The sequence below is a fragment of the Aythya marila genome (genome assembly GCF_965140915.1).
Source record: "Aythya marila genome assembly, contig: HAP1_HAP1_SCAFFOLD_85, whole genome shotgun sequence".
Taxonomy (NCBI): Eukaryota; Metazoa; Chordata; class Aves; order Anseriformes; family Anatidae; genus Aythya; species Aythya marila.
In genome coordinates, this window is record NW_028136613.1 from 2,683 (window position 1) to 28,757 (window position 26,075).

General features: G+C 63.3%; 1 protein-coding gene across 6 annotated transcripts; it reads right to left on the reverse strand.

The window, feature by feature from the left end:
• SYNGAP1 (synaptic Ras GTPase activating protein 1) lies at nt 1-25,949 on the reverse strand. 6 transcript variants are annotated; one of them, XM_082786034.1, is made up of 19 exons: nt 25,908-25,949; nt 25,016-25,113; nt 22,898-23,019; nt 19,640-19,659; nt 19,206-19,359; nt 19,014-19,112; nt 16,615-17,169; nt 14,859-15,003; nt 14,255-14,399; nt 13,946-14,182; nt 12,842-13,043; nt 12,256-12,431; nt 12,105-12,146; nt 10,436-11,267; nt 9,366-9,539; nt 6,994-7,205; nt 4,625-4,725; nt 2,705-2,773; nt 1-156 (listed from the first exon to the last, which is right to left on the reverse strand). In XM_082786034.1, the coding sequence occupies exons 5-19, from the start codon at nt 19,347-19,349 to the stop codon at nt 23-25; spliced, it is 3,267 nt and encodes a 1,088-aa protein (XP_082642160.1). In that variant the 5' UTR covers nt 19,350-19,359; nt 19,640-19,659; nt 22,898-23,019; nt 25,016-25,113; nt 25,908-25,949; the 3' UTR covers nt 1-22. The 6 variants fall into 6 exon arrangements, with proteins under 6 accessions (XP_082642160.1, XP_082642156.1, XP_082642155.1 ...); XM_082786030.1 differs by lacking the exon at nt 19,640-19,659 and having other exon boundaries at nt 6,994-7,199; XM_082786029.1 differs by lacking the exon at nt 19,640-19,659.
• Nucleotides 25,950-26,075: the final 126 nt, after the last annotated feature.

Consider the following 26,075-nt stretch of genomic DNA (forward strand, 5'->3'; position numbering starts at 1 on the left):
CCCCCGGGGCGGGGGCTAGTGCTCAGCAGCGGGGGCGCGCAGCTCGCCGTTGGCCGTGATCGGGGGTGGCGGGGGCGGAGGCGGGGGTCGCGCGGGGACCCCCCCGGCCCAGCTCACACCCGGGTCTGCTGCACCCACGGCGGAAAGCTGCCTCTCCTGCAAGGCACCGAGGGGGCTTATTCACCCCCCCGCCCCCCCGAAAAGCTCCCCCCAAATGTCCCCCACGCCCTCCCCCGTGGCCGGTGTCCCCCCACACACCCCCGGTGCCACCCCAAAATTCGGGTCCCCCCCCCCCCCCACCACCACCTCCCCAACCCCGTCCCCGTGGCACTCACCTGCGGCGGCTCCGCGGGACCCTCCGGGGGGTGGTGGGGTCACCCCAACCCCCCCCCCCCCCCCCCCAAAATTTACGCCCCCCCCCCCTCCCCATATCCCCTCCAAAGACAGGACATGGCACAGGGACGCGAGTGTCACCCCCCCCCCCCCCCAAACCCCCCCCCCTTCCCCAAAAATAAAAGGGTGAGGTGAGATGGGGACACGAGACACGAGGATGGAGACGAGGTGGGTGACGGCGGGCGCCAGCGCTGGGGGGCGGGTGGGTGCCCCCCCCTTCCCCCCCCCCCCCCCCCGACCCCAAAATAACCCCGCCACCCCCAGAGGGGACACGGGGACACCGCTGGTGTCCCCTCCCCTGCCCAAAGGGGGGACGTGAGGGGGACAGGGACAGCCCAAAGCCATGTCCCCAAGGGTCCCCAGTGTCCCTAGGGGACATGGGGACACTGGGGGGACATGGGGACACCCCAGCTCCATGTCCCTAGGGGACATGGGGACACAGGGGGACAGAGACACCCCAGCTTCATGTCCCCAAGGGTCCCTTGGGGGACATGGGGACACGAGGAGGGACATGGGGCCACCCCGGATCTGTGTCCCCTGGGGGGACAAAGGACTCCAGGAGGGGACAAGGACACCCCGGTGGCATGTCCTAGCCATGACACAGGAGGGACAGGGACGCCCTGGATCGATGTCACGGAGGGGACAAAAGGGACGTGGGGACACCCCGGATCCGCGTCCTCTGGGACGGATCGGGACGAGGGAGGGGACACGGCCCTGCGGTGACACAGCGGGACATGGGGACACCCCGGGTCCATGTCCCCAGGGGTTCCCCAGTGTCCCCAGGGGATGTGGAGACACGAGAGGGACACGGGGACGTGAGAGGGACATGGGGACAGCTGGCTCCATGTCCCTGGGGGTTCCCATGGGGACATGGGAAGGACATGGGGACACGCCAGCCTCATGGGCCTTAGTGGCTCGTGGGGACATGGACATGCACGAGGGACATGGGGACAGCAGGACCCATGTCCCCAAGGGTCCCCCCAGTGTCCTTTGGGGGACAAGAGGACACGGGAGGGACATGGGGACATCGTGGATCCATGTCCCCAGGGGTTCCCAGTGTCCAGAGGACATGGGGACACCCCGGGTCCATGTCCCCAAGGGTCCCCACTGTCCCTAGGGGACATGGGGACACGAGGAGGACATGGGGACATCCTGGATCTGAGTACACAAGGGGTTCCTAGTGTCCCCAGGGGACATGGGGACACAAAAGGGACATGGGGACACCCTTGCATCATGTTCCCAAGGGTCTCCAGTGTCCCTGGGGGACATGGGGACACAAGGAGGACATGGGGACACCCTGGATCCATACCTCCAGGGGTTCCCAGTATCCCTGGGGGACATGGGGACACAAAAGGGACATGGGGACACATGTCCCCAGGGGTTCCCAGTGTCCAGAGGACATGGGGACACCCTGGATCCATGTCCCCAAGGGGTTCCCAGTGTCCCTGGGGGACATGGGGACGCCTCTGAATCATGTCCCCAGGGGTCCCCACTGTCCCTAGGGGACATGGGGACACAAAGAGGACATGGGGACATCCTGGATCCATTTCCCCGGGGGTTCCTCAGTGTCCAGAGGACATGGGGACATCTCTGTATCATGTCCCCAAGGGTCCCCGGTGTCCCCTGGGGACATGGGGACACAAGGAGGACATGGGGACAGCCTGGATCCGTGTCCCCAAGGGGTTCCCAGTGTCCCTGGGGACATGGGGACACCCCTGGATTCGTGTCCCCAAGAGTCCCCACTGTCCCCAGGGACATGGGGACACGAGGAGGACATGGGGACAGCCTGGATCCATGTCCCCAAGGGGTTCCCAGTGTCCCTGGGGGACATGGGGGTACCCTGAATCAGGTCCCCAAGGGTCCCCACTGTCCCTAGGGGACATGGGGACACAAGAGGGACATGGAGACACCTCTGCATCATGTCCCCAAGGGTCCCCAGTGTCCCCTGGGGGACATGGGGACACGAGGAGGACATGGGGACACCCTGGATCTGTGTCCCCAAGGAGTCCCCAGTGTCCCTGGGGGATACGAGGACACGAGGGTGACACCGGGGACACCCAGATCCACCTCCCTATGGGTTCCCAGTGTCCAGGGGACACCGGGGGTGGGGGGGGGGCGCTGGGACACCCCCAGCCCCATGTCCCCAAGGGACACGGGGACACCTCAGCTCCGTCCCTACGATCCCTCAGCGTCCCTGGGGGACACGGGGCGGGGGGGCAATGGGGACACCCAAGGGTCCCCTGGGGCAGCGGGGCGCTACCTACGGGTGGGGGGGGGACGGGGGGGGACGGGGATGGGGACAAGGACCCACCTGGCGTGTCACCGGAGGCCGAGGGTCCCGTGACAAAGGCAGGGCTGGCCCGCGCTACCTGACGGACAGCTAGGACGAAGAGAGACACGGGGGGGTCAGGGCCACCGGGGGGGGGGTGGGGGGACACGCTCGTCCCCGTGGGAATTTGGGGGGCAGGGGGGGACGGGGAGGGTGGCACCGGGGGGCTTGGGGACACGCCGTGTCCCGGTGGTGGCCTTGGCGGTGGCCCTACGCTGGGGGTCCCCAACCCAAGGAGGGGGCCCGGCACCGGCTCCATCACCTGGGGGGGGGGGGGCAAGGTGGCCTTGGGGACACGTTGGTGGCCTTGGGGACACGTTGGTGGCCCTGTCCCTATGTTGGCTAGGGGGGGCGGGGAGGGGACGCTGTGGCTCTGTGTCCCCCCCCCCCAGCTTCGTGTCCCTCTGGTGTCCCCCCCTGGGGTGGCTCTGTCCCCTTGTCCCCTCCCCAGGGGTGACCGTGTCCCCCTGGGGGGTGGCCCTGTCCCCCGGGGGGGGGGTCACTTTGTCATTTTGGGGGTGGCGGCGTACCCCCAGCAGGGGCTCTGTCCCCTGTGTCCCACCCTGGAGGTGGCCCTGTCCCCCCCCACCCCCCTTAACCCCCCCCCCAGGGGTGACAGTGTCCCCGTGGGGGTGGCCCTGTCCCCCCCAGGGGTGGCCATGTGCCCCCCCCCGTGGTCCCTATGTCCCCCCAGGGGTGACCCCATAACCCCCCCCCCCCCATGGGTGCCCATAACCCCCCCAGAGGTCCCCAGAGCCCCCAAATCCCCCCCCAGGGCTTCCAATTCCCCCCCCCAGGATGCCAATACCCCCCCATGGGGGCTAACAACCCCCCAAGGGTGCCCACAGACCCCCCCCAGATGCCCCCAAATCCCCCCGGGGAGTCCCAACCCCCCATAAATGCCCATAGCCCCCCATAGATACCCCCATAACCCCCCATAGATACCCCCAGGCCCCATAAATGCCCAGACACACCCACAGCCCCCCCCCGATGCCCATACCCCCCCCATAAACAACACCCCCATATACATATATACCCCCCATAAATGCCCATACCCCCCATAAACCCCTCCCCTATATAAATACCCCCCCCATAAATGCCCCCAGCCCCCAATAACCCCCCACATATACATATACACCCCCCAAAATGCCCCCAATAACCCCCCATATATATAAATACCCCCATAAATGCCCCCAGCCCCCTATAACCCCCCCTATATATATATATACCCCCATATATACACATATACACCCCCCATAAATGCCCCCAGCCCCCAATAACCCCCCCCATATTTACATATACGCCCCCCCAAAATGCCCCCAAAATGCCCCCAATAACCCCCCCATATATAAACACCCCCCAATAACACCCCCAGCCCCCAATAACCCCCATATATATATAAATACCCCCCCATAAATGCCCCCAGCCCCCAGTAACCCCCCCATAATACACATATCCCCCCATATATACATATACACCCCCCAAAAATTCCCCCAATAACCCCCCCACATGTAAACACCCCCAATAACTCCCCCAGCCCCCAATAACCCCCATATATATATAAATACCCCCCATAAATGCCCCCAGCCCCCAATAACCCCCCCATATATAAACACCCCCAATAACACCCCCAGCCCCCAACAACCCCCCCCCCATAAACCCCCCCCATAAACCCCCCCCACCCCCCAACCCCACCCCCTCTCCCCTCCCCACCCCCTCCTCTCCCCACAGGGCCTCCCCATCCCTTCCCCTTGCCCTTGCCCCAGCTCCCCCAACCCCTCCCCAGGGGGGGGGCTTTTTTTTTTTTTTTTTTTTTTTTTTTTTTTGTTCCCCCCCCCCCCCAGCGCGGCGGTGTGATGGCCGTGGGCACACGGAGCAGAGCAATGACATTGTAATTTCCACCTGAGCGTCGAGCAGCCGCCGCCGGCCCTCGGGGGGGTCGTGGGCGCCCAAGTGATCCCTGCGCAGCTCCTGCTCCACCAGCATCAGCCTGCGGGGCCAGGCTTCACCGGGGTCACGCTGCCACCCACCTTTCGCCCCCCCCCTCCCTCCCCACCCCAAAAAAAAAAAAAGAAAAAAAAAGAAAAAAAAAAAAAAAAAAAAAAGGGGGGGGGAAACGCCGCGCGCATCCCCACCCGCCCCACTCCTCCCAAACACACGCAAATGCCCACCGACCCCCCCCCCAAAAAATAAAATAGGCGGGGGGGGGAAAGAATGAATGGGGATATGGGGGGGTACCCCAAGGGATGGGGACACCCCGCCCCCGGGGAGAAATGCTAGGGAGGTGGGGACACCCCGGTGACACGCTGCCACCCCACAAGGGAGGGTGACATCCCTGGGGATAGACCCTAGGGACATGGGGACACCCCTTGGGGACAAATCCTAGGGACATGGGGACACCCTGGTGACATGCTGCCACCCCCAAGGGAGGGTGACATCCCTGGGGACAGACCCCAGGGACGTGGGGACACCCTGGTGACACGCTGCTACCCCCCAAGGGAGGGTGACATCCCTGGGGATAGACCCTAGGGACATGGGGACACCCCTTGGGGACAAACCCTAGGGATATGGGGACACCCCGGTGCTGGGGACAGACCCTAGGGACATGGGGACACCCCGGTGACACGCTGCCACCCCCCGAGGGAGGGTGACATCCCTGGGGACAGACCCTAGGGATGTGGGGACACCCCTTGGGGACAAACCCTAGGGACATGGGGACACCCCGGTGACACGCTGCCACCCCCCAGGGACACCCCTGCAGCAGGGTCACGTTGCCACCCGTCCCAGGGACATGCGGGGACATCCTAGGGACACCCCAGGGAAGCCTTGGGGACATGTGGGGGACAGGGTGGGGACAATCCCAGGACGCAGAGGGACGCCCTGGGACCATGCTGCCACCCGCCCTGGGGACACCCTGGGGACAGGGATCCGGCCCATGGGGAGGGGACACCAGGGGACCACGAGCCACCAAGCACCGGGACCTCCTCATGTCCCCCCCCGCTTCTGTCCCCATGCATGTCCCATGTCCCCCCCATCCCTGTCCCCATCCTGTCACCCCTTGTCCTGGTGGCCCTCCAGCCCTCATGTCCCCAGCCCCCTCCTTGTCCTGGTGTGTCCCCACAGAGCTCCCTGTCCCCCCATGTCCCCCCATGTCCCCTGTGTCCCCATGTCCCTCTGTCACCCATATCCTGTCCCTGTGTCCCCATGTCCCCATGTCCGTGTCCCTCTGTGTCCCTTGTGTTGTTCTTTGTCCCCATGTCCATCTACGTGCCCCGTGTCCCTAAGTGTCCCCTATGTCCCTCCGTGTCCTCCATGTCCTTCCCTATTCCCAGTGTCCCTCTATGTCCCCACAGCCATCACGTCCCTCTGTGCTTGCCATGTCCCCAGGTCCTCCGTGTCCCTCATGTCCCTCTATGTCCCCATATGTTCCATGTCCCTCTTTGTCCCACATGTCCTCGTATGTTCGTGTCCCTCTACGTCCCCCATGTTCCTTTATGTCCCCCATGTCCCTCTGTGCCACCCGGTGTCCCCATATGTTCCATGTTCCTCTACATCCCCCATGTCCCCCTATGTTCTATGTCCCTCTGTGCCCCCATGTCCCCCTACATCCCCCGTGTCCCTCTATGCCACCTGGTGTCCCTATATGCTCCACGTCCATCTCTGTCCCCCATGTCCCTCTATGTCCCCATATGTTCCACATCCATCTATGCTCCTCATGTCCCTACATTCCATGTCCCTCAATGCCCCCGTGTGTCCCCATATGTTCCATGTCCCTCTACATCCCCCATGTCCCTCTGTGTCCCCCATGTCCCACTACGTCCCCATATGTTCCATGTCCTTCTACATCCCCCATGTCCCCCTATGCTCTGTCCCTCTGTGCCCCCATGTCCCCCTACATCCCCCATGTCCCCCTATGTCCCATGTCCTTCTATGTCCCCCATGTCCCTCTATGCCACCCCATGTCCCCATATGTTCCATGTCCATCTATGCTCCTCATGTCCCTATGTTCCATGTCCCTCTCTGCCCCGGTGTGTCCCCATGTGTTCCATGTCATATATGGAACATATACGTTCCCCTCTACGTCCCCCATGTCCCCCTATGTCCCCATATGCTCCATGCCCTACACCCCCCCAACACCCCCTTATACCCATCCATCCCTTTACTCCCCCCTCCCTTATCCCCAAACCCCCTCTACCCCTCTCCACCCCCCACACCCCCAACAACCTCCCCGAAATCTCCCCCTGCCCCCCCCGGCCGGGTCCCTCCCTCACCTGCCGATGATGCTCTTGATCTGCGAGTCCTTCTCGGCCTGCTGCTGCCGCAGGCGCTTCTCGCTCTGCTCCAGGCGGTGCTGGTACTGCAGCAGGATGCGGCTCGTCTGCTCCTCCTGCGACACCAGGCGCCGCTCGTACTCCTCCAGCTTGCGGTTGGACATGTGCAGCCGCTCCTTCAGCGAGTGGATCTCCTCCTCGTACTCCTTCACCTGCCACAGCGCACACTGCAGGGCGCCTGGGGGCCCCCCCACGCCGCCGCCGCCGCACCCAGGATCCCCCCCCACACACACACACCAGGAGCAAGACCCCGGAGCCTGGGTCAAACCCGTGGGGATGGTTGGGGCAACTCCGTGGGGACAGCTGGTCAACCCGGTAGACACTTGGGTCAACCCCATGGGGTTGCCTGGTCAACCCCATGGAGACTCGGGTCAACCCACTGAGGATTCTTGGGTCAACCCCATGGGGATGCTTGGGTCAACCCCACAGGGACATATGGACACATGGGTCAATCCCATGGGGACTCTTTGGGTCAACACCATGGGAACACCTGGGTCAATCCCATGGAGATGCTTGGGTCAACCCCATGAGGACACCTTGGGTCAACCCCATGGGGACACATGGACGCCTGGGTCAATCCCATGGGGATGCTTGGGTCAACCCCATGGAGATGCTTGGGTCAACCCCATGAGGACATATGGACGCCTGGGTCAATCCCATGGGGATGCTTGGGTCAACCCCATGGGGACACCCAGGTCAACCCCACAGAGACTCTTGGGTCAACCCCCTGAGGATTCTTGGGTCGACCCCATGGGGACACCTGGGTCAACCCCATGAAGATGCTTGGGTCAACCCCACAGGGACATATGGACACCTGGTCAACCCCCTGGGGACTCTTTGGGTCAACCCCATGGGGACACTTAGGTCAACCCCATGAAGATGCTTGGGTCAACCCCATGAGGACACCTTGGGTCAACCCCATGGGGACACATGGACGCCTGGGTCAATCCCATGGGGATGCTTGGGTCAACCCCATGGAGATGCTTGGGTCAACCCCATGAGGACATATGGACGCCTGGGTCAATCCCATGGGGATGCTTGGGTCAACCCCATGGGGACACCCAGGTCAACCCCACAGAGACTCTTGGGTCAACCCCCTGAGGATTCTTGGGTCGACCCCATGGGGACACCTGGGTCAACCCCATGAAGATGCTTGGGTCAACCCCACAGGGACATATGGACACCTGGTCAACCCCCTGGGGACTCTTTGGGTCAACCCCATGGGGACACTTAGGTCAACCCCATGGGGATGCTTGGGTCAACCCCATGAGGACATATGGACACCTGGGTCAATCCCATGGGGATGCTTGGGTCAACCCCATGAGGACACCTTGGGTCAACCCCATGGGGACACATGGACGCCTAGGTCAACCCCATGGGGACACCTAGGTCAACCCCATGGAGACTCTTGGGTCAACCCCCTGAGGATTCTTGGGTCAACCCCATGGGGACACATGGACGCCTGGGTCAACCCCATGGGGATGCTTGGGTCAACCCCCTGAGGACATATGGACACCTGGGTCAATCCCATGGGGATGCTTGGGTCAACCCCATGGATGCCTGGTCAGCCCCATGGGGACAACTGGGTCAACCCCATGGAGATTCTTGGGTCAACCCCATGGGGACACATGGATGCCTGATCAACTCCATGGGAACACCCGGGTCAACCCCATAGGGACACCCGGGTCAACCCCATGGAGATGCTTGGGTCAACCCCATGGGGACACATGGACACCTGCGTCAACCCCATGGAGATATATGGACACCTGGGTCAACCCCATGGGGACACCTGGGTCAACCCAATGGTGATGCTTGGGTCAACCCCATGAGGACACCTTGGGTCAACCCCATGGGGACACATGGACGCCTAGGTCAACCCCATGGGGACACCCGGGTCAACCCCATGAAGATGCTTGGGTCAACCCCACAGGGACATATGGACACCTGGTCAACCCCCTGGGGACTCTGGGTCAACCCCATGGGGACACCTAGGTCAACCCCACGAAGATGCTTGGGTCAACCCAATGGTGATGCTTGGGTCAACCCCATGAGGACATATGGACACCTGGGTCAACCCCATGGAGATATATGGACACCTGGGTCAATCCCATGGGGATGCTTGGGTCAACCCCATGGGGACACCTTGGGTCAACCCCATGGTGATGCATGGATGCCTGGTCAACCCCATGGGGACACCTGGGTCAACCTCACGGGGACACCTTGGGTCCTCGGGACCGCTGCCACCCTAAATGCTGAACCCCTATGCCCTCACATCACCCTAAAAACCCAGCGGGTCCCGCGGGTGGCCCTACCCGGTCCAGCCGGCTCTCGTCCATGGACTTGGAGTACTCCTTGAGCTTGTACTCCTCGCGCTCGATGTGGGAGCTCTCGATGTCGGCCGAGAGGTGCGGCATGTTGGACACCCAGGCCACCGTGCGCTCGGCCGCCGGCATCACCGGGTTCAGCGTCGACGGCGTCTGTGAGGCCTGGGGGGGGAGCACAAACGGGATGGGACCCCCCCACACCCGGTGTCCCCATCCCCACCATGTCCCCACGTCCACCCCATGTCCCCCATCACCCCCGTATTTCCACGCCCCTGCCCTATATCCCCCACGTCCCTCATCCCATGTCCCCATCGTGCCCCCCATGTCCCAGTATCCCTCCGTGTCCCTATATCACCCCAAATCCCAGTTGTCTCCCATGTCCCCATTACGTCCTCCCTGCTCCCCCATGTCCCCATTATGTCCTCCCCGTTCCCCCATGTCCCTATGTCCCCCATGTCCCAGCTGTCCCCCATGTCCCCATCTCCCCATACCCGCCATGTCCCCATTGTGTCCTGTCTCCCCCCATGTCCCTATGTCCCCCATATCCCAATGTCCCCCATGTCCCCATCATTTCCTTCATGTCCTTATGTTCCCCATAACCCCATGTCCCAGCTGTCCCCCATGTCCCCATGCCCCCAATGCCCCCACCATGTCCTCCATGTCCCTATGTCCCCAATGTCCCAGCTGTCCCCCATGTCCCCATGCCCCCACCACGTCCTCTATGCCTCTATGTCCCCCATAACCCCATGTCCTGGCTGTTCCCAATGTTCCCACACCCCCTATATCCCCCATGTCCCCCCCCCCCCATGTCCCCAATGCCCCCACCATGTCCTCCATGTCCCTATGTCCCCCATATCCCAGCTGTCCCCTATGTCCCCATGTCCCCACCATGTCCCCCATGCCCCTATGTCCCCCATAGCCCCATGTCCCCATGCCCCACCATGTCCCCCACACCCCTATGTCCCCCATAGCCCCATGTCCCATCTGTCCCCCGTTCCCCCACACCCCCTAAACCCCCCATATCCCCACGCCCCCCACATGTCCCCCCCCGTCCCCACCTGCTTGGTGACCGGTGGCTTCATCCCAGCCACCGACGCCTCCTTGGCCAGGGAGGGCTGCCGGGACCGGGGGGGCCCGTAGGTGGGCTCGGGGGACGCCAGCAGGTTCCCGCTGGCCGGCCGTGGTTTGGAGGGCACCCCCAGGGCCGCCGGCCCCTGCCCCCCACCCTTCCCTGCCCGGGCTCCCCGGGGGGTGGGTGGCGGGGGGGCCCCGATGGTGATTTGGGGGGGGGCCAGGCTGTCCTGCAGGGAGAGCTGCCGCCGGCTGAAGTCCCCCCCCGGCCGGGCGAACTCGTCGCTATAGCTGTGGCTGTGGGTGATGTGCTTGGGGGGGGGCGCAGCCAGCTCCTCGCTCTTGCTGTACCCGTGCAAGGGGGGGGCGAAGGGCCCCTCGCTCCCCCCACCTGTCTCGGGACGCAGGGGGCCGTCGGCCGCCAGGTGGAAGAGGGGGTTCTGGAAAGAGAGGGGCACCCGCAGCTGCGGCCCCCCGGGTTCCGGCACCCCTAAACGGGGGGGGGCCAAGCTGGAGGCGCTGCCCTGGGAGAGGCGACCGGGACGAAGCCCCCCACCACCCCCTGGGGCTGGACCCCCGGCGGCGGCCAGCAGCTCGGCGGGCAGGCTGGGGACGCTGTCCACGCGGCCATCCTGGAGGTCCAGCATGGAGACGCTCTTGCCCACCCCCAGAGCTCGCCCCCCCTCCGGCTCCGTCAGGTCCGAGCTGCTGGTGCAGTAAGCGGGCGAGGAGCGGGCGAGGGGGGGGCGGCTCAGCACCAGCACCTCCGGCGGCCCCTTCTCCTGCGGCGGGGAGGGCAGGCGCGGCACCTCCATGGAGCTGGGGAGGGGGCAAAGGGAAGGGTTGGGGGGAAAGGGGGGGGACGACCACCAGGCGGGGTCCCCAAGGAGGGTGGGAGGGAGAGGAGGGATGGAGCTGGGTCTGCTTGGGGTGGGGACACACCCCAGGGATGGCCCAGATGGGGGTCTTCAGGCGGTGCCCATCCCTTCTCCATCCCTGTCCCATCCCCACCCCATCTCCATCCCTTCCCCATTTCTACTTCATCCCTGTCTCCAGCCCCAGCCCCATCTCCAGCCCCATTCTCATCCCCATCCCATTCCGTCCTATCCTATTCCATCTCCATCCCCATCCCATCCCCATTTCTACCTCATCCCTATCTCCATCTCCACCCCTGTTCTCATCCCCAAACCTTTCTATCCCATCCCCATCCCCATCTCCATCTCATCCTATTCCATTCCCATCCTATCCCCATCCCCACCCCCAATCCCATCTCCATCCCCATCCCCAATCCCATCTCCAGCTTCATCCATTTCTATCCCATCTCCAACCCCATTTCCAGCCCCATTCCCATCCCATCTCCATCCCCAACCTTAACTCGATCTCTACCCCATCCCATACCATCTCCATCCCCATCTCCATCCCATCCCATCCCATCCCATCTTCATCCCCATTTTAATCCCAACCCCATCCCATCCCATCCCATCCCCATTTTCATCCCATCCCATCCCATCCCATCCCATCCCATCCCATCCCATCCCATCCCATCCCATCCCATCCCATCCCATCCCATCCCATCCCCATTTTCATCCCATCCCATCCCATCCCATCCCATCCCACCCCATCCCATCCCCATTTCCACCCCACCCCATCACCCACCTGTTAAGGCCCCGCACCATGTAGGACTGGAGGTCAACAGAGCTGTGGGGACAGACAACGGGTGACCATGGGGACCCCCACGGTGGGGCAGGAGGTGGGGGCACCCATGGGAGAGTGGGGGGACACAGAGGGGCCTCTCGGGGGTCCCCACCTGTTGAGGTCACGGACGAGGTAGGGCTGGAGGTCGGCCGAGGGTCCCCGCAGCACCAGCCCCTTGGGGGGCAGCCGCTCCCCCTGGCTCGGCTGCCGCTGCAGGTGGGGGTTGCGCAGGGCCACGCTGATGTCCGTCAGCAGCCGGGGCAGCGGGCCCAGCTTCAGAAGGGCCTCCTGGGAAGGAAGTCGTCCGTGACTCCCCCTTTTTCCCCCAAATCCCACCCCCCAGAATCCCAGTGACCTCCTCCCCAGGAGGGCATGGGTTGATGGGACCCCCAGTGACCTCCCCTTGGGGGACACGCAAGTGGATGAGAGCCCAAAAGAGGTCCTTGGGGAACGTGGGGTGGTAGGACCCCAAAATGACATCCTAAAAGGGGGGCACGGGAACCCACCATGGCCCCTGAGGGTTGCACGGGTGGTTGGGACCCCAAAATGTCCTCCCAGTGGTAGCCAGATGTCCAAGACCCCAGAACATCCCACAGGGTGGACCAAGGCACCCAGGTCCCCGATGAGCACCCAGGCGAAGACCAAGGCACCCAGGTCCCTGACGAGCACCCAGGAGAGCACCCAGATGTCCCGGGTACCTTGCTGAGCTGGGACATGACCTCCCAAAGGAGGGCGTGCAGGGTGGAGAGCTCGCGGCCCAGGTCGATGTAGCCCTCGAAGCTGGTGCTGTTGGTGAGGGTGTCCAGGTTGGAGATCTCATAGAGGAACTGCTGCATGCTGGTCCACTCCAGCTCCAGGAATTCATTCATGAAGGCCATGTACTCCTCCTTGCTGCCAAACCTGCGGGCGGGTGCTCAGAGGGGTCTCCACTCTCCCCACCACCAGCTGGCCCCACCGCTGGCCCCGTGTGCTGCTCCCTGTCCCTTCTGTCCCTCTGGCTTCTAGTCGTCTGGTCATAAAGCCATGTCTGACCTTCAACCAGCTCCTCTTCCATTTGTTCTCCATCCATCTGCAAACTCTTCCCTCCGTCTTTCATCCATCTTTCTTCCATCCAACCCATCCATAAGCCTTTTCCTTCCATCCATCCGTCCGTCCGTCCGTCCGTCCATCCATCCATCCATCCATCCATCCATCCATCCATCCATCCATCCATCCATCCATCCATCCCATCCCCATCTGTCCATCTCCCCTCCATCCACCACCACTCATCTTCCATGTATCACCCATCAACTCGTCCATCTTCTCATCCATTCACCCAATAACTCATCCATCTGCATCCCATCTGTCCATTTTCTGTCCACCAACTCATCCATCTCCTCTCCACCATCCCTCAGCTCACCCATCCATCTTATCTCCATCTGCCTGGCTTCCCTCCATCCAACTCACCCATCTTATCTCTATTTGTCTTCCAACTCCATCCAACTCATCTGCCAAATCTCTCATCTACCTTCCAGTCATTATCCATCAACCGGTCCTTCCATATTCCGTCCATTTATCCATCTTCTGTTCATCCAGCTCATCCTTCCGTCCATCCAACCACCCGTCCATCCCACCACCCATCCATCCATCCATCATCCATCCTTCCTTCCATCCACCCAGCACCTCACCCATCCATTTTCCCTTTGTCTACCTACCACACCATCCACCCTCAGACCTTCAGATCCACCTTCCTTCCGTTCCCCACCCATCCGACCACTCTCGCCCACCACCACCCCTCTTCTCTCCCCCCTCCGGGTTCTCACTTGGTGAAGTTGGCCAGGTTCTGGATGACCTTGGCGATGAGGGTGAGGGTACGGGCAGTCTGCTCGTCAGGGTACTCCTGCATGAGGCCGAAGAGGCTGGGGGACATCACGGCGGGGCAAAGGAACCGCAGGAAGAGCGAGGCGCTGATCAGCCGGTCGGCGATGTCCTCGCGGCCCCGCTCGGCGCACCGCAGCCGCCACGAGGCGAAGACCTCCTTCAGCTCCCGTGGGAACACGCTGGGGGGGGGACACGGTCAGGATCCCGCGGTGGGGACACCGGGGGATGTCCCCAGCCCCCCGGGGACTCACCAGTGCGAGTTGACCACCTTGCAGAGGGCGAGCTCGCAGCACATGCGGAGGTTGGCCTGGTGGTCGGCCAAGGTGGAGGCCGAGCACTTCATGGGGTCAACCTCGCAGTTCTCCTCCGATTCGTACAGCGCCCGGATGAACTCGCCTGCGGGGGGACGGGGACAAGAGCGGGGGTCACCCCGATGTCCTACAGCCAGGCCACCCCGCTGGGGACGTGGCCCCGAGAAGGGACAACTTGGGCGTCCCACAGCCAGAGCACCCCGATGTGGATATGGCCATGAGGAAGGACCACCATGCCCCTAAAGAAGGGACCACCCAACCTTCCCATGACCCCGACAGTGGGGGGACAGCCGCGAGAAGGAACCTCCAAACCATCCCATGGCCATGCCAATGAGGACGCTTCTACGAGCAGGGACCAGGGACCACCCAACCATCCCATGGCCAGGCCACTGCAGCGGGGACACGGCTACGGCACGGGACCATCCAACCATCCCCTGGTCATGCCAGTAGTGTCATGGCCATGTATGGGGACAACTCACCGTCCCACCGCCAGGCCAGTGGGGCCCTGCCTGCAACAAGGACCCCAAGCACTGGTGGGGCTCACCAATGGCATCCTTGAGGTATTTCTGGCCGATGAGTTTCAGGTACTCCTCTATGGCTTTCGTGGCGAGGGTGTTTTCCCGGAAGATCAGGTGCTCCCGGTCCATGAAGCGATCCACCTCCGTCATGGCCATGTCCGACAGGAAGTCCTGCCCATGGCCGTCAGGGCAGCCCAGCGCCCACCCGCGCCCAGCCCACCCTCCCCGCGTCTTTGTGTCCCACCTCCATCTTCTGCCCCACCAGCCAGCCCTCCGTTCTCCATCTCTCTGTCCTCTGTCCATCCTTCTGTCCCCCATTCAGCTGCCATCCATCCATCCATCTGCTGCCCACCCATCTGTCCTGTCCTCCATCTCTCATCCATCTGTACTCCACCTGTGCTCCATCCATCCTCCATAAACCCATCCATCCTTGCTTCATCTGTCCTGTATTCATCCCTCTCTCCATCCTCCATCCATTCATCCATCCTCCATCCTCCATCCATCCTCCACGTGCCTGTCCTCCACTCATCCTCCAGCTGTTCTCCATCCATAATCATTTTTCCCTCATCTGTCCATCCTTTGCCATCCCTCCTCCCTCCATCTTCCATGTGTATGCTCCATCCGTCCATCCATCCTCCATCTGCCATCCTCCTCCATCACAGAATCACAGAATCACAGAATTTTCTAGGTTGGAAGAGACCTCAAGGTCATCGAGTCCAACCTCCAACCTAACGCTAACAGCCCTCCACTAAACCATATCCATAAGCTCTACATCTAAACGTCTTTTGAAGACTTCCAGGGATAACTCCTTTGCCATTTATTTTCCGTGTGTCTGTCCTCCATCCATCCTCCATACCTTCTCCATCCATCCATCCATCCATCCATCCATCCATCCATCCATCCATCCATCCATCCATCCATCCATCCATCCTCCATCCATCCTGTCTGTCCAGCCATCTTTCCATCCATCCTTCATCCATCCCCCACCATCTAACCATTCCCTTCTGTCCATCCTCCAGCCAGCCAGCCAGCCTCCATCCCATCATCCATCCATCATCCATCCATCCATCATCCATCCATCAGTCCTCCACACATCTGTCCTCTATCCATGCTTCATCCATCTCCCTATGCCTGCCCTCCATCCCTCCTCCATCCATCCATCATCCATCCATCCATCCGTTCATCCCTTCATCTCTCCATCCCTCCTCCATCCATCCATCAGTCCTCCACACATCTGTCCTTTATCCATCCTCCATCCATCTCCCTATGCCTGCCCTCCATTCCTCCATCCCTCCCTCCATCCCTCCTCCATCCCTCCATCCATCCATCCCTCCTCCCTCCCTCCTCCACCCCTCCATCCATCCATCCATCCATCCATCCATCCATCCATCATCCATCCATCCATCCGTTCATCCGTTCATCCCTCCATCCCTCCTCCATCCATCCATCAGTCCTCCACACATCTGTCCTTTATCCATCCTCCATCCATCTCCCTATGCCTGCCCTCCATTCCTCCATCCCTCCATCCCTCCATCCCTCCTCCATCCCTCCTCCATCCCTCCTCCATCCCTCCATCCATCCATCCCTCCTCCATCCCTCCTCCATCCATCCATCCATCCATCCATCCATCCATCCATCCATCCATCCATCCATCCCTCCCTCCATCCATCCCTCCCTCCCTTCTCCACCCCTCCCTCCCTCCCTCCTCCACCCACCCATCACCACTCCCCCACCCCTCCTCCATCCTCTCTCCACCCCTCCCTCCGTCCCCCCCCCCCCCACCTTAGCCTTGCCGGTGCTCTGCAGGATGTGCACCAGCGCGCAGGCCACCTCCTCCTTGCTCTTGACGCTGAGCACGGGCTCGAGCACGGCGCAGAGCATCCGGTAGTTGTTGGTGACGTACTCGGCGAACTCCTTGTAGAGTTCCATCGGGAGGATGCTCATGGTCTGGAAGCGGCTCTTGACGCGCAGGGCCGGGCAGCCGGCCTTGCTCTTGCTGCCGCTGGGCTGGCTGAGGGGGTACCACTGCTCGGCGAAGTGCCGCCCGGTGACGCTGGCGATGGGGATGCTCACCATCCCCACGTAGTTGCTCTTGTCCTTCTTGCGCTTCTTGTCGGTGTCCTTGTAGAGGTGCAGGCGGATGGTGCGGACGGCCGGCAGGTTGTTGAACTCGAAGTGCTCGCCCCAGAAGACGTTGTCGGTGCGCGCCTTGCTGGTGGTGCGGGCGTAGAGCATGTCGTCCAGGCACAGCTCGCAGTAGTAGCGCTTCTTGGGGGGCAGGTCCCGCGCCTCGATCACCCAGAGCTTCAGCACGTTGTCCACCCGCCGGCTGTTGTCCTGGGGGGGGGAAGGGGAAGGGACAGCCGGGGATGAGGACAGCTGGCTGTGGGGTATGGGGTCACCAGGTGACCACCCTCATCCCCACCCGATGGCCGGCTCCACCAGTCACCGTCTGGACCCCCGCTAGGGGACCAGATCCATCCCGGCCAGGTGACCATCCCCATCGCCACCAGTTGACCAGCTCCATTCCCACCAGTTGGCCAGCCCCACCAGTTGACCATCTCCAGCCCCACCAGTTGACCATCTGAAGCCCCCCTTGTTGACCATCCCAACCAGTTGACTACCCCCATCCCCACCAATAACCATCCCCACCAGTTGACCATCTCCAGCCCCCTTGTCAACCATCCTCACCAGTTGACCGCCCCCATCTCTACCAGTAACCATTCGCACCAGTTGACCACCCCCATCTCCACCAGTTGACCATCTCCATCCCCACCAGGTGACCATCCCCACCAGTTGACCACCCCCATCCCTACCAGTTGACCATCTCCATCCCTACCAGTTGACTGTCTGCAGCCCCCTTGTCGACCATCCCCTCCAGCTGACTGCCCCCATCCCCACCAGTTGATCATCCCCACCAGTTGATGATCCCCAGCCCCACCAGTTGACCATCACCACCAGCTGACCACCCCCATCCCCACCAGTGACCATCATGACCATCACCACCAATTGACCACCCCCATCCCCACCAGTTGACCATCTCCATCCCAACCAGTTGACCACCCCCATCCTCACCAGTGACCATCACCACCAGTTGACCATCCCCATCTCCACCAGTAGCCAGCCCCACCAATTGACCACCCCCATCCCCACCAGTTGACCATCTCCATCTCCACCAGTTGACCACCCCCAGCCCCACCAGTGACCATTCCCACCAGTTGACCACCCCCATCACCACCAGTTGACCACCCCCATCCCTACTAGTTGACCATCTCCAGCTCCCGTTGTCAACCAGCCCCACCAGTTGACCGCCCCCATCTCCACCAAATGACCACCCCCAGCCCCACCAGGTCACCATTTCCACCAGTTGACCACCCCCATCCCTACCAGTTGACCATCTCCATCCCCACCAGTTGACCACCCCCATCTCCATCAGTTGACCACCTCCAGCCCCACCAGTGACCATCCCCACCAGTTGACCACCCCCATCCCTACCAGTTGACCATCTCCAGCCCCCGTTGTCAACCAGCCCCACCAGTTGACCACCCCCATCCCCACCAGTTGGTCATCCCCAGTCATCTACCAGTTGGTCATCTACCAGTTGACCATCCCCACCAGTTGACCACCCCCATCTCCACCAAATGACCACCCCCAGCCCCACCAGGTCACCATTCCCACCAGTTGACCACCCCCATCCCTACCAGTTGACTGTCTGCAGCCCCCTTGTCGACCATCCCCTCCAGCTGACTGCCCCCAGCCCCACCAGTTGATCATCCCCACCAGTTGATGACCCCCAGCCCCACCAGTTGACCATCACCACCAGTTGACCACCCCCATCCCCACCAGTTGACCATCTCCATCCCAACCAGTTGACCACCCCCATCCTCACCAGTGACCATCCCCACCAGTTGACCATCTCCATCCCCACCAGTTGACCTTCTCCATCCCCACCAGTTGACCACCCCCATCCCCACCAGTGACCACCCCCATCCCCACCAGTTGACCACCCCCATCCCCACCAGTTGACCATCTCCATCCCAACCAGTTGACCACCCCCATCCTCACCAGTGACCATCACCACCAGTTGACCATCCCCATCTCCACCAGTGACCATCCCCACCAGTTGACCTTCTCCATCCCCACCAGTTGACCACCCCCACAGAGGAGGTCGCCCACCCCACCTTGTTGGGCTTCACGGCCCTCTGCAGGTTCTCGATCCATTTATCCCGCTCAGCAGCCGAGCGGCACGCGAAGCACTTGGTCCCCGAGGCGGTGGTGACCTGCGGGGAGGGCGAGGGGACGGTGACCACGACGGGGGGGGGGCCACCACCGCGGGGACACCTCGGGGGGGCTCGGGGGGGGGTCATTTTTACCTCGAAGCAGAACTCCTGCCCCAGGATGCTGCTGTGGACCGCCTTGATGATGGAGTCCTCGTCCAGGTTGAGCTCCAGCGCCTCGGCCGCGCTGCTGGGGCTCAGCAGCGACTCGTGCGAGTGCGACTCCTTGAAGCTCTGCATCAACCGGGCCCTGCGGGGACGCGGCGGGGGGGACGCTCGGGGTGGGGGACGCGGTTTGGGGTCGGGGAGTTTCGGGGGGGTCGGGGGGAGGACGGCGGATTTGGGGGTAAAGGGGAGGCGGTGGCGGCGGTGGTGGTGGTGGGAGGGGGTTGGGGGTTTTTTTTTGGGGTGGGGTTGGGGTCGGGGGTGCCCGGGGTTGGTGGTGGCAGTGTGTATGGGGGGGGGGGGTGGCATGCGAGTGGGGGGGTGGGGGGGTGGCGGCGGTGTTGGCGGCGGTGGGGGGGGGGTACCTGGGGCATCCGCGCGGGACCTGGGGGCGCGTCCGCGGCGTCGGGACGGACAGAGAGAGACAGAGTCAGGGCTTGGGGAGGGGGGGGACGTGGGGATGGGGAGGGGGGGATATGGGGAGGGAGGGAGGGGGAGAGGGGGACATGACGGTGGGAGCCCCCCCACCCCTCTCCGTGGGCATCCGGGGAGCCCCCCACCCCCAACCCGAAGCGGACGGGGGACTCCCCGAATGGATGCGGGACTCCCCAAAAAGGGGAGGGGGGCGGTGTGTATGGGGGGGGAAACCCAGGCACGTAGCACCCCAAAATTGGTCCTGCGTGTGTCCCCCCCCCTCCGGCACGGTGCAGCTGGCGCAGGTGAGCCGCCCCCGGGCGCTAAATTTATCCCCGGGGCTGCGTAAGCAGCGGCCTCGCCACGTCCCCACGTCCCCGCGGCCGCCGTCACCGTCACCGTCACCGTGTCACCGGCACCGAGCGCACGCGGGGGCGGCGCGGATAAAAATACCCCGGCGAGAGGCGGCCCCCACCACCACCACCACCACCACCACCACCGGCACCACCGGCACCACCGCGAAAAAAAAAAATTAAAAAAAAATAAAAAAATAAAAAAAAAATCACCCGGATCGCCCGGTGCAGGGGATAGGGGAGCCCCCAGGGTGTCCCCGTTGGGGTGAGGGTGAGGGGTGTCCTCTGTGGGGTGAGGGGACTGGGGACATCCCCTATGGGGACAGGGGACAGGGAACATCCCCTATGGGGTGAGGGGACAGGGAACATCCCCTATGGGGACAGGAGACATCCCCTATGGGGACAGGGACATCCTCTATGGGGTGAGGGGACAGGGGACATCCCCTATGGGGACAGGGACATCCCCTATGGGGCAAGGGGACAGGGGATATCCCTTATCGGGTGAGGGACACCTCCTATGGGGCAAGGGGACAGGGGACATCCCCTATGGGGTGAGGGGACAGGGGACATCCCCTATGGGGTGAGGGACATCCTCTATGGGGTGAGGGGACAGGGACATCCTCTATGGGGACAGGGACATCCCCTATGGGGCAAGGGGACAGGGGATATCCCTTATGGGGACAGGGACATCCTCTATGGGGTGGGGGGACAGGGACATCCCCTATGGGGACAGGGGACATCCTCTATGGGGTGAGGGGACAGGGACATCCCTTATGGGGACAGGGGACATCCTCTATGGGGTGAGGGGACAGGGGACATCCCCTATGGGGACAGGGACATCCCCCACCAAGGGGGATCAGCCCCGGGGATGAGGGATGCCATCGGCAGCAGGGGACAAGGGACATCCCCCTTGGGGACCACCCGGCAGAATGGGGACAAGAAAACCCCCCCGGGGACAAAGGGACACCCCTGGGGACAAGGGGACACCCATGGGGACAAAGGGACACCCCAGGGGACAAGGGACACCCCTGGGGACGAGGCAACCCACCTCTGGGCACCCAGGGGCCAGGAGCCGCCACCTCCTGGCCGTCATCTCCCTGGGGACAAGGGACATCCCGGGGGGGGACACACACGGGATCCCCGCCACCCCCCTGTCCCCGGGGCCGTACCCCATGGGTGACGGTGACGCCGGTGACGGTGACGGTGCCACCGGGCCCGGTGCCAGGCCGGATCCTGCGCCCGGCTCCCACCCACCGGCTCCGGGCTATAAACGGCACCGGCACCGCCTGCCACCTGCCCGGTCCCCAAAGTGTCCCCAAAGAGGAGGGGACGGGGTAGGGAGACCCGCCCCAGGCAGGGACAACGGGGACAATGGGGACAACGGGGGACGTGCCCTGGGTGGGGGCGTTGGGGACATTAGGGACGTGCCCCACATGGGGATTTTGGGGACACCGGGGACCACTCCACATGGGGATGTTGGGGACATTGGGGACATGGGGACCTGCCCCACTTGGGGACATTGGGGACGTTGGGGACATTAGGGACGTGTCCCACAGGGGGATGTTGGGGACATTGGGGACCTGCCCCACATGGGGACATTGGGGACACTGGGGACGTTGGGGACCTGCCCCACATGGGGACATTTGGGGACATTGGGGACCCGTGGCGGGGTTGTCCCCGTGCCCAGCAGGACACCCGGACCTGTCCCCTCCACACAGAGCCTGGGGACACTCGGCACAGAGCTGTCCCCGTGCCACCAGGGGAGCGGGGCTTGTCCCCTGGTTTGGGGACACTGGGGGGGAACCGGGCTGTCCCTACACCCACCGTGGTGCCACCCGGGGACCGAAAGTGTCCCCATCCCAGGGCTGTCCCCAAACCTCCCCGCTGCCACCTGCACAGCGACACCGCCCCCACAGCGTCCCCAAACCAGGACGGGAACATCCCAGGGGGGTGGTGACATCCCGGGGGGGTGACATCCCAGAAAGGTGTCATCCCAGGGGGGTGGTGACAACCCGGGGGGGTGACATCCCAGGATGGGGGTGACATCCAAAGAGGTGACATCCCGGGGGGGTGACAACCCAATGAGGTGACATCCCAGGGGGGTGAAATCCCAGAAAAGTGACATCCCAAGGGGTGACATCCCAGGAAGGGGGGAGGGGGGGCTATGGTGTCCCTGGGGGGGGGCTGTGACATCCCTGGGGGTGGCTGTGGTGTCCCCAAGGGGGGGTGTTGGTGTCTGGAGGGGGTGTAGATGTCCCCAGGGGGGTCGTGGTGTCCCCAAGGGGGGTGTTGGTGACCCCAAGGGGGCTGTTGGTGACCCCAGGGGGGTGTTGGTGTCCTGGGGGGGGGCGTAGGTGTCCCCAAGGGGGCTGCTGGTGACCCCAGGGGGGTGTAGTTGTCCTGGGGGGGGTGTAGGTGACCCCAAGGGGGGTGTTGGTGACCCCAGGGGGGGTGTAGGTGACCCCAAGTGGGGTGTTGGTGTCCTGGGGGGGCTGTTGGTGTCCCCAAGGGGGGTGTTGGTGTCCTGGGGGGGCTGTTGGTGACCCCAGGGGGGTGTTGGTGTCCTGGGGGGGGCTGTTGGTGTCCCAGGGGGGGTGTTGGTGACCCATGGGGGCTGTTGGTGTCCCAGGGGGGGTGTTGGTGTCCCGGGGGGGCTGTTGGTGTCCCCAAGGGGGGTGTTGGTGTCCCAGGAGGGGATGACAGTGACCCCAAGGGCGAGATGTCATTGTCCCGGAGGGGACGCGCGGGTGTCCCGGGGAGGGGAAGGGAGGGGATGGGAGGGGAGGGGGGTTGATGCTGCTGTCCCCGGGGGTCCGGCGGTGTCTCCGGGGGGGTGTCCCCGCGGTGTCCCCCCACCTGTCGTGGTCGGCGCTGCGGAAGCGGGGCAGGATCTGCCGGAAGCTGCTGGTGCGGTCGAGCTTGGGCTGGCTCTTGGTGCGCTTGATGGAGCTCTTCAGGCGGCGGCTCAGGAAGCCTTGCTGGGGTACAGGCGGCTGAGGGCAAGCGGGGGGCACCGGGGGCACCGGGGGGACACCGGGGGGGACACCGGGTGGGGGACACCGGGGGGACACCGGGGGGACCGGGGGGGGCACCGTGGGGATGGGAGGGTGAGGGTGGGAAATGGGGGCACGTGGAGGTGGTGGGAGGCTGGGTACAGGCGTGGAGCCGTGGGGAGGGGAGGGGTCACCGTGACAACAGGCGTGGAACCGTGGTGACATGGATGGGTAACCGTGGTAACAGGCGTGTAATCATGGTGACATGGATGTGCACGGATGGGTCACCATGGTAACAGGCGTGTAACCGTGGTGACATTGATGGTAACCATGGCAACAGGCGTGTAGCTGTGGTGACATGGATGCGCACGGATGGGTCACCATGGCAACAGGCGTGTAATCACGGTGACATTGATGGGTAACCATGGCAACAGGCGTGTAATCACAGTGACATGGATGTGCACGGATGGGTCACCATGGTAACAGGTGTGTAACCATGGTGACATGGATGGGTAACTATGGTAACAGGCGTGTAATCACGGTGACATGGATGTGCACGGATGGGTAACTGTGGCAACAGGCGTGTAACTATGGTAACATGGATGGGTAACCATGGTAACAGGCGTGTAGCCGTGGTGACATGGATGTGCACAGATGGGTAACCAAAGTAACAGGCGTGTAACTATGGTAACATGGATGGGTCACCATGGTAACAGGCGTGTAACCACGGTGACATAGATGTGCATGGGTAACCGTGGCAACAGGCGTGTAACCATGGTGACATGGATGTGCACAGATGGGTGACTGTGGCAACAGGCGTGCAGCTATGGTAACATGGATGTGCATGGATGGGTAACCATGGTAACAGGCGTGTAACCGTGGTGACATTGATGGTAACCATGGCAACAGGCGTGTGGCCGTGGTGCCACGGCTGTAACGCTGGGTAACCACGGTGATGTGGCTGTGTAACCATGGCAACATGCATGGAAAGGCGTGGTGACGGGGTGACAGGCGTGTAACCGTGGTGATAGTGTGTGTCACCATGGCAACAGGGGTGGGAAGCTGGGTCACCATGGTGACACGGATGTGCACGGACACGTAACCATGGCAACACGGATGTGCACAGATGGGTAACCATGGCAACAGGCGTGTAACCACGGCAACACGGATGTGTGGGGTACCCACGGCGATGTGATGGGGTAACCATGGCGACGGGGTGATGGTAACCACGGCAACAGGCATGTGCTCGACGAGGGCAACACGTGTGCAGGAGGAGCGTAACCATGGCAACGCGGGGCTGCGGTAACCACGGCGACAGGCGTGTGCGGGGCGGGGTAACCACGGCGACGGCGTACAGCCCGGGTAACCATGGCAACGGGAGCGGGTCACCACGGCGACACACGTGTGGGGGACACAGCAACCACGGCGACACCGTAACCATAGCAACAGGCGTGTTCGGGACGGGGTAACCACGGCAACAGGCGTGTGCGGGATGCGGTAACCATGGTAACAGGCGTGCTCAGGAGGACAGGGAAGCAACATACATGTTCAGGGTGGGGTAACCATGGCGACAGGCGTGTTGAGGACAGGTTTCCACGGCAACATACATGTTCGGGATGGAGTAACCATGGCAACACACGTGTTGAGGATGGGGTAACCATAGCAACATACATGTTCGGGATGGGGTAACCATGGCGAGACATGTTCAGGACGGGGTAACCACGGCAACATACATGTTCAGGGTGGGGTAACCATGGAAACACGCGTGTTCAGGATGTGGTAACCACGGCAACAGGCGTGTTCAGGACGGGGTAACCACGGCAACACACGTGTTCAGGATGCGCTAACGCGTGTTGGGGACGCCGTACCCGCAGCGACACGCGTGTGCGGGACGGGGCAACCGCGGCACCAGGCGTGTCGGGGCCGGGCACACGCGTGTGCGAGGTGGTGGGGGGGGGGGGGAGTGGGGGGGGGGGCTCACCGAGGGCCGGAAGGGGGGCGCGGGCGGGGCGTCCATGTTGATGCTGTACTGCTTCCCCCCGGGGACGCTCTTCCTGCGGGAGCGGCCGCCGTGGTAATCTGGGGGGGGGGGACAGGGCCCTGAGGGGACAGCGGGGACACGGGGGGGGGGGGGGCACGGACACACACAGGGGGACCCCACGGCCCTCACACCCCCCCCTCCCCCCCATCAACCCACCCCCCTGCTCCCTGGGGGATGGGGTGGGCGCTGGGGGGGGACCCAGGCATCATTTGGGGGGGGGGGGGGCATGATATGGGGTGGGGGGGACATGGGGGGGGACACGCACACATAGGGGGACACACAAGGGTAAGGGGGGGCTTGGGGGGGGGGCCCTGGTTTCTCTCCATCCCCCCCCCCCCAGCTGTCACCCCATCCCATCGCCGGGGTCCCCTTTTGCCCCCCCCCCAAAAATATCCCCTTAACTCTTAGGGACCCCCCTAAACTCTGCCCCCACCCCCCCAAATCCCCTTAACTTTGCCCCCCCCCCAAACTCTGCCCCCCCCAAATATCCCCCTAACTCTGCCCCCCCCCAACTCTACCCCCAGCCCTGGGGTCCCCCAAACTCAGCCCCCCCCAAATAAAAAACCCTTAACTCTACCCCCCCAAAACCCCCCTTAACTCTGCCCCCCCCCAAAAAAATCCCCTTAACTCTGCCCCTGGCCTTGGGACCCCCTTAACTCTGCCCCCCCCCATATCCCCTTACCCCCCCCCTTAACCCATTAACCCCCCCCAAAACCCCATAACCCCCCCCCAAACCCCCATAACCCCCCCAAAACCCCCTTAAACCCCCCCAAAACCCCCATAACCCCCCCTCCTCCCCCAAAAATCCCCCCCCCCCCCCAAATTTTCCTACCGGCCACGGTCCTGCTGCCGCCCTCCAGGCTGAGGCGGGTGCCGGGGGTGCCGGGGGGGGGCCCCAGGGTGCCCCGAAGCGCCCAGGGGGGGCCCGGCTGGGGGGGGGGCCCCACATGGCGCCTCCTGACCCTAGGGGCGCCCCGGGGCCCCCCCGCGAGGCCCGCGG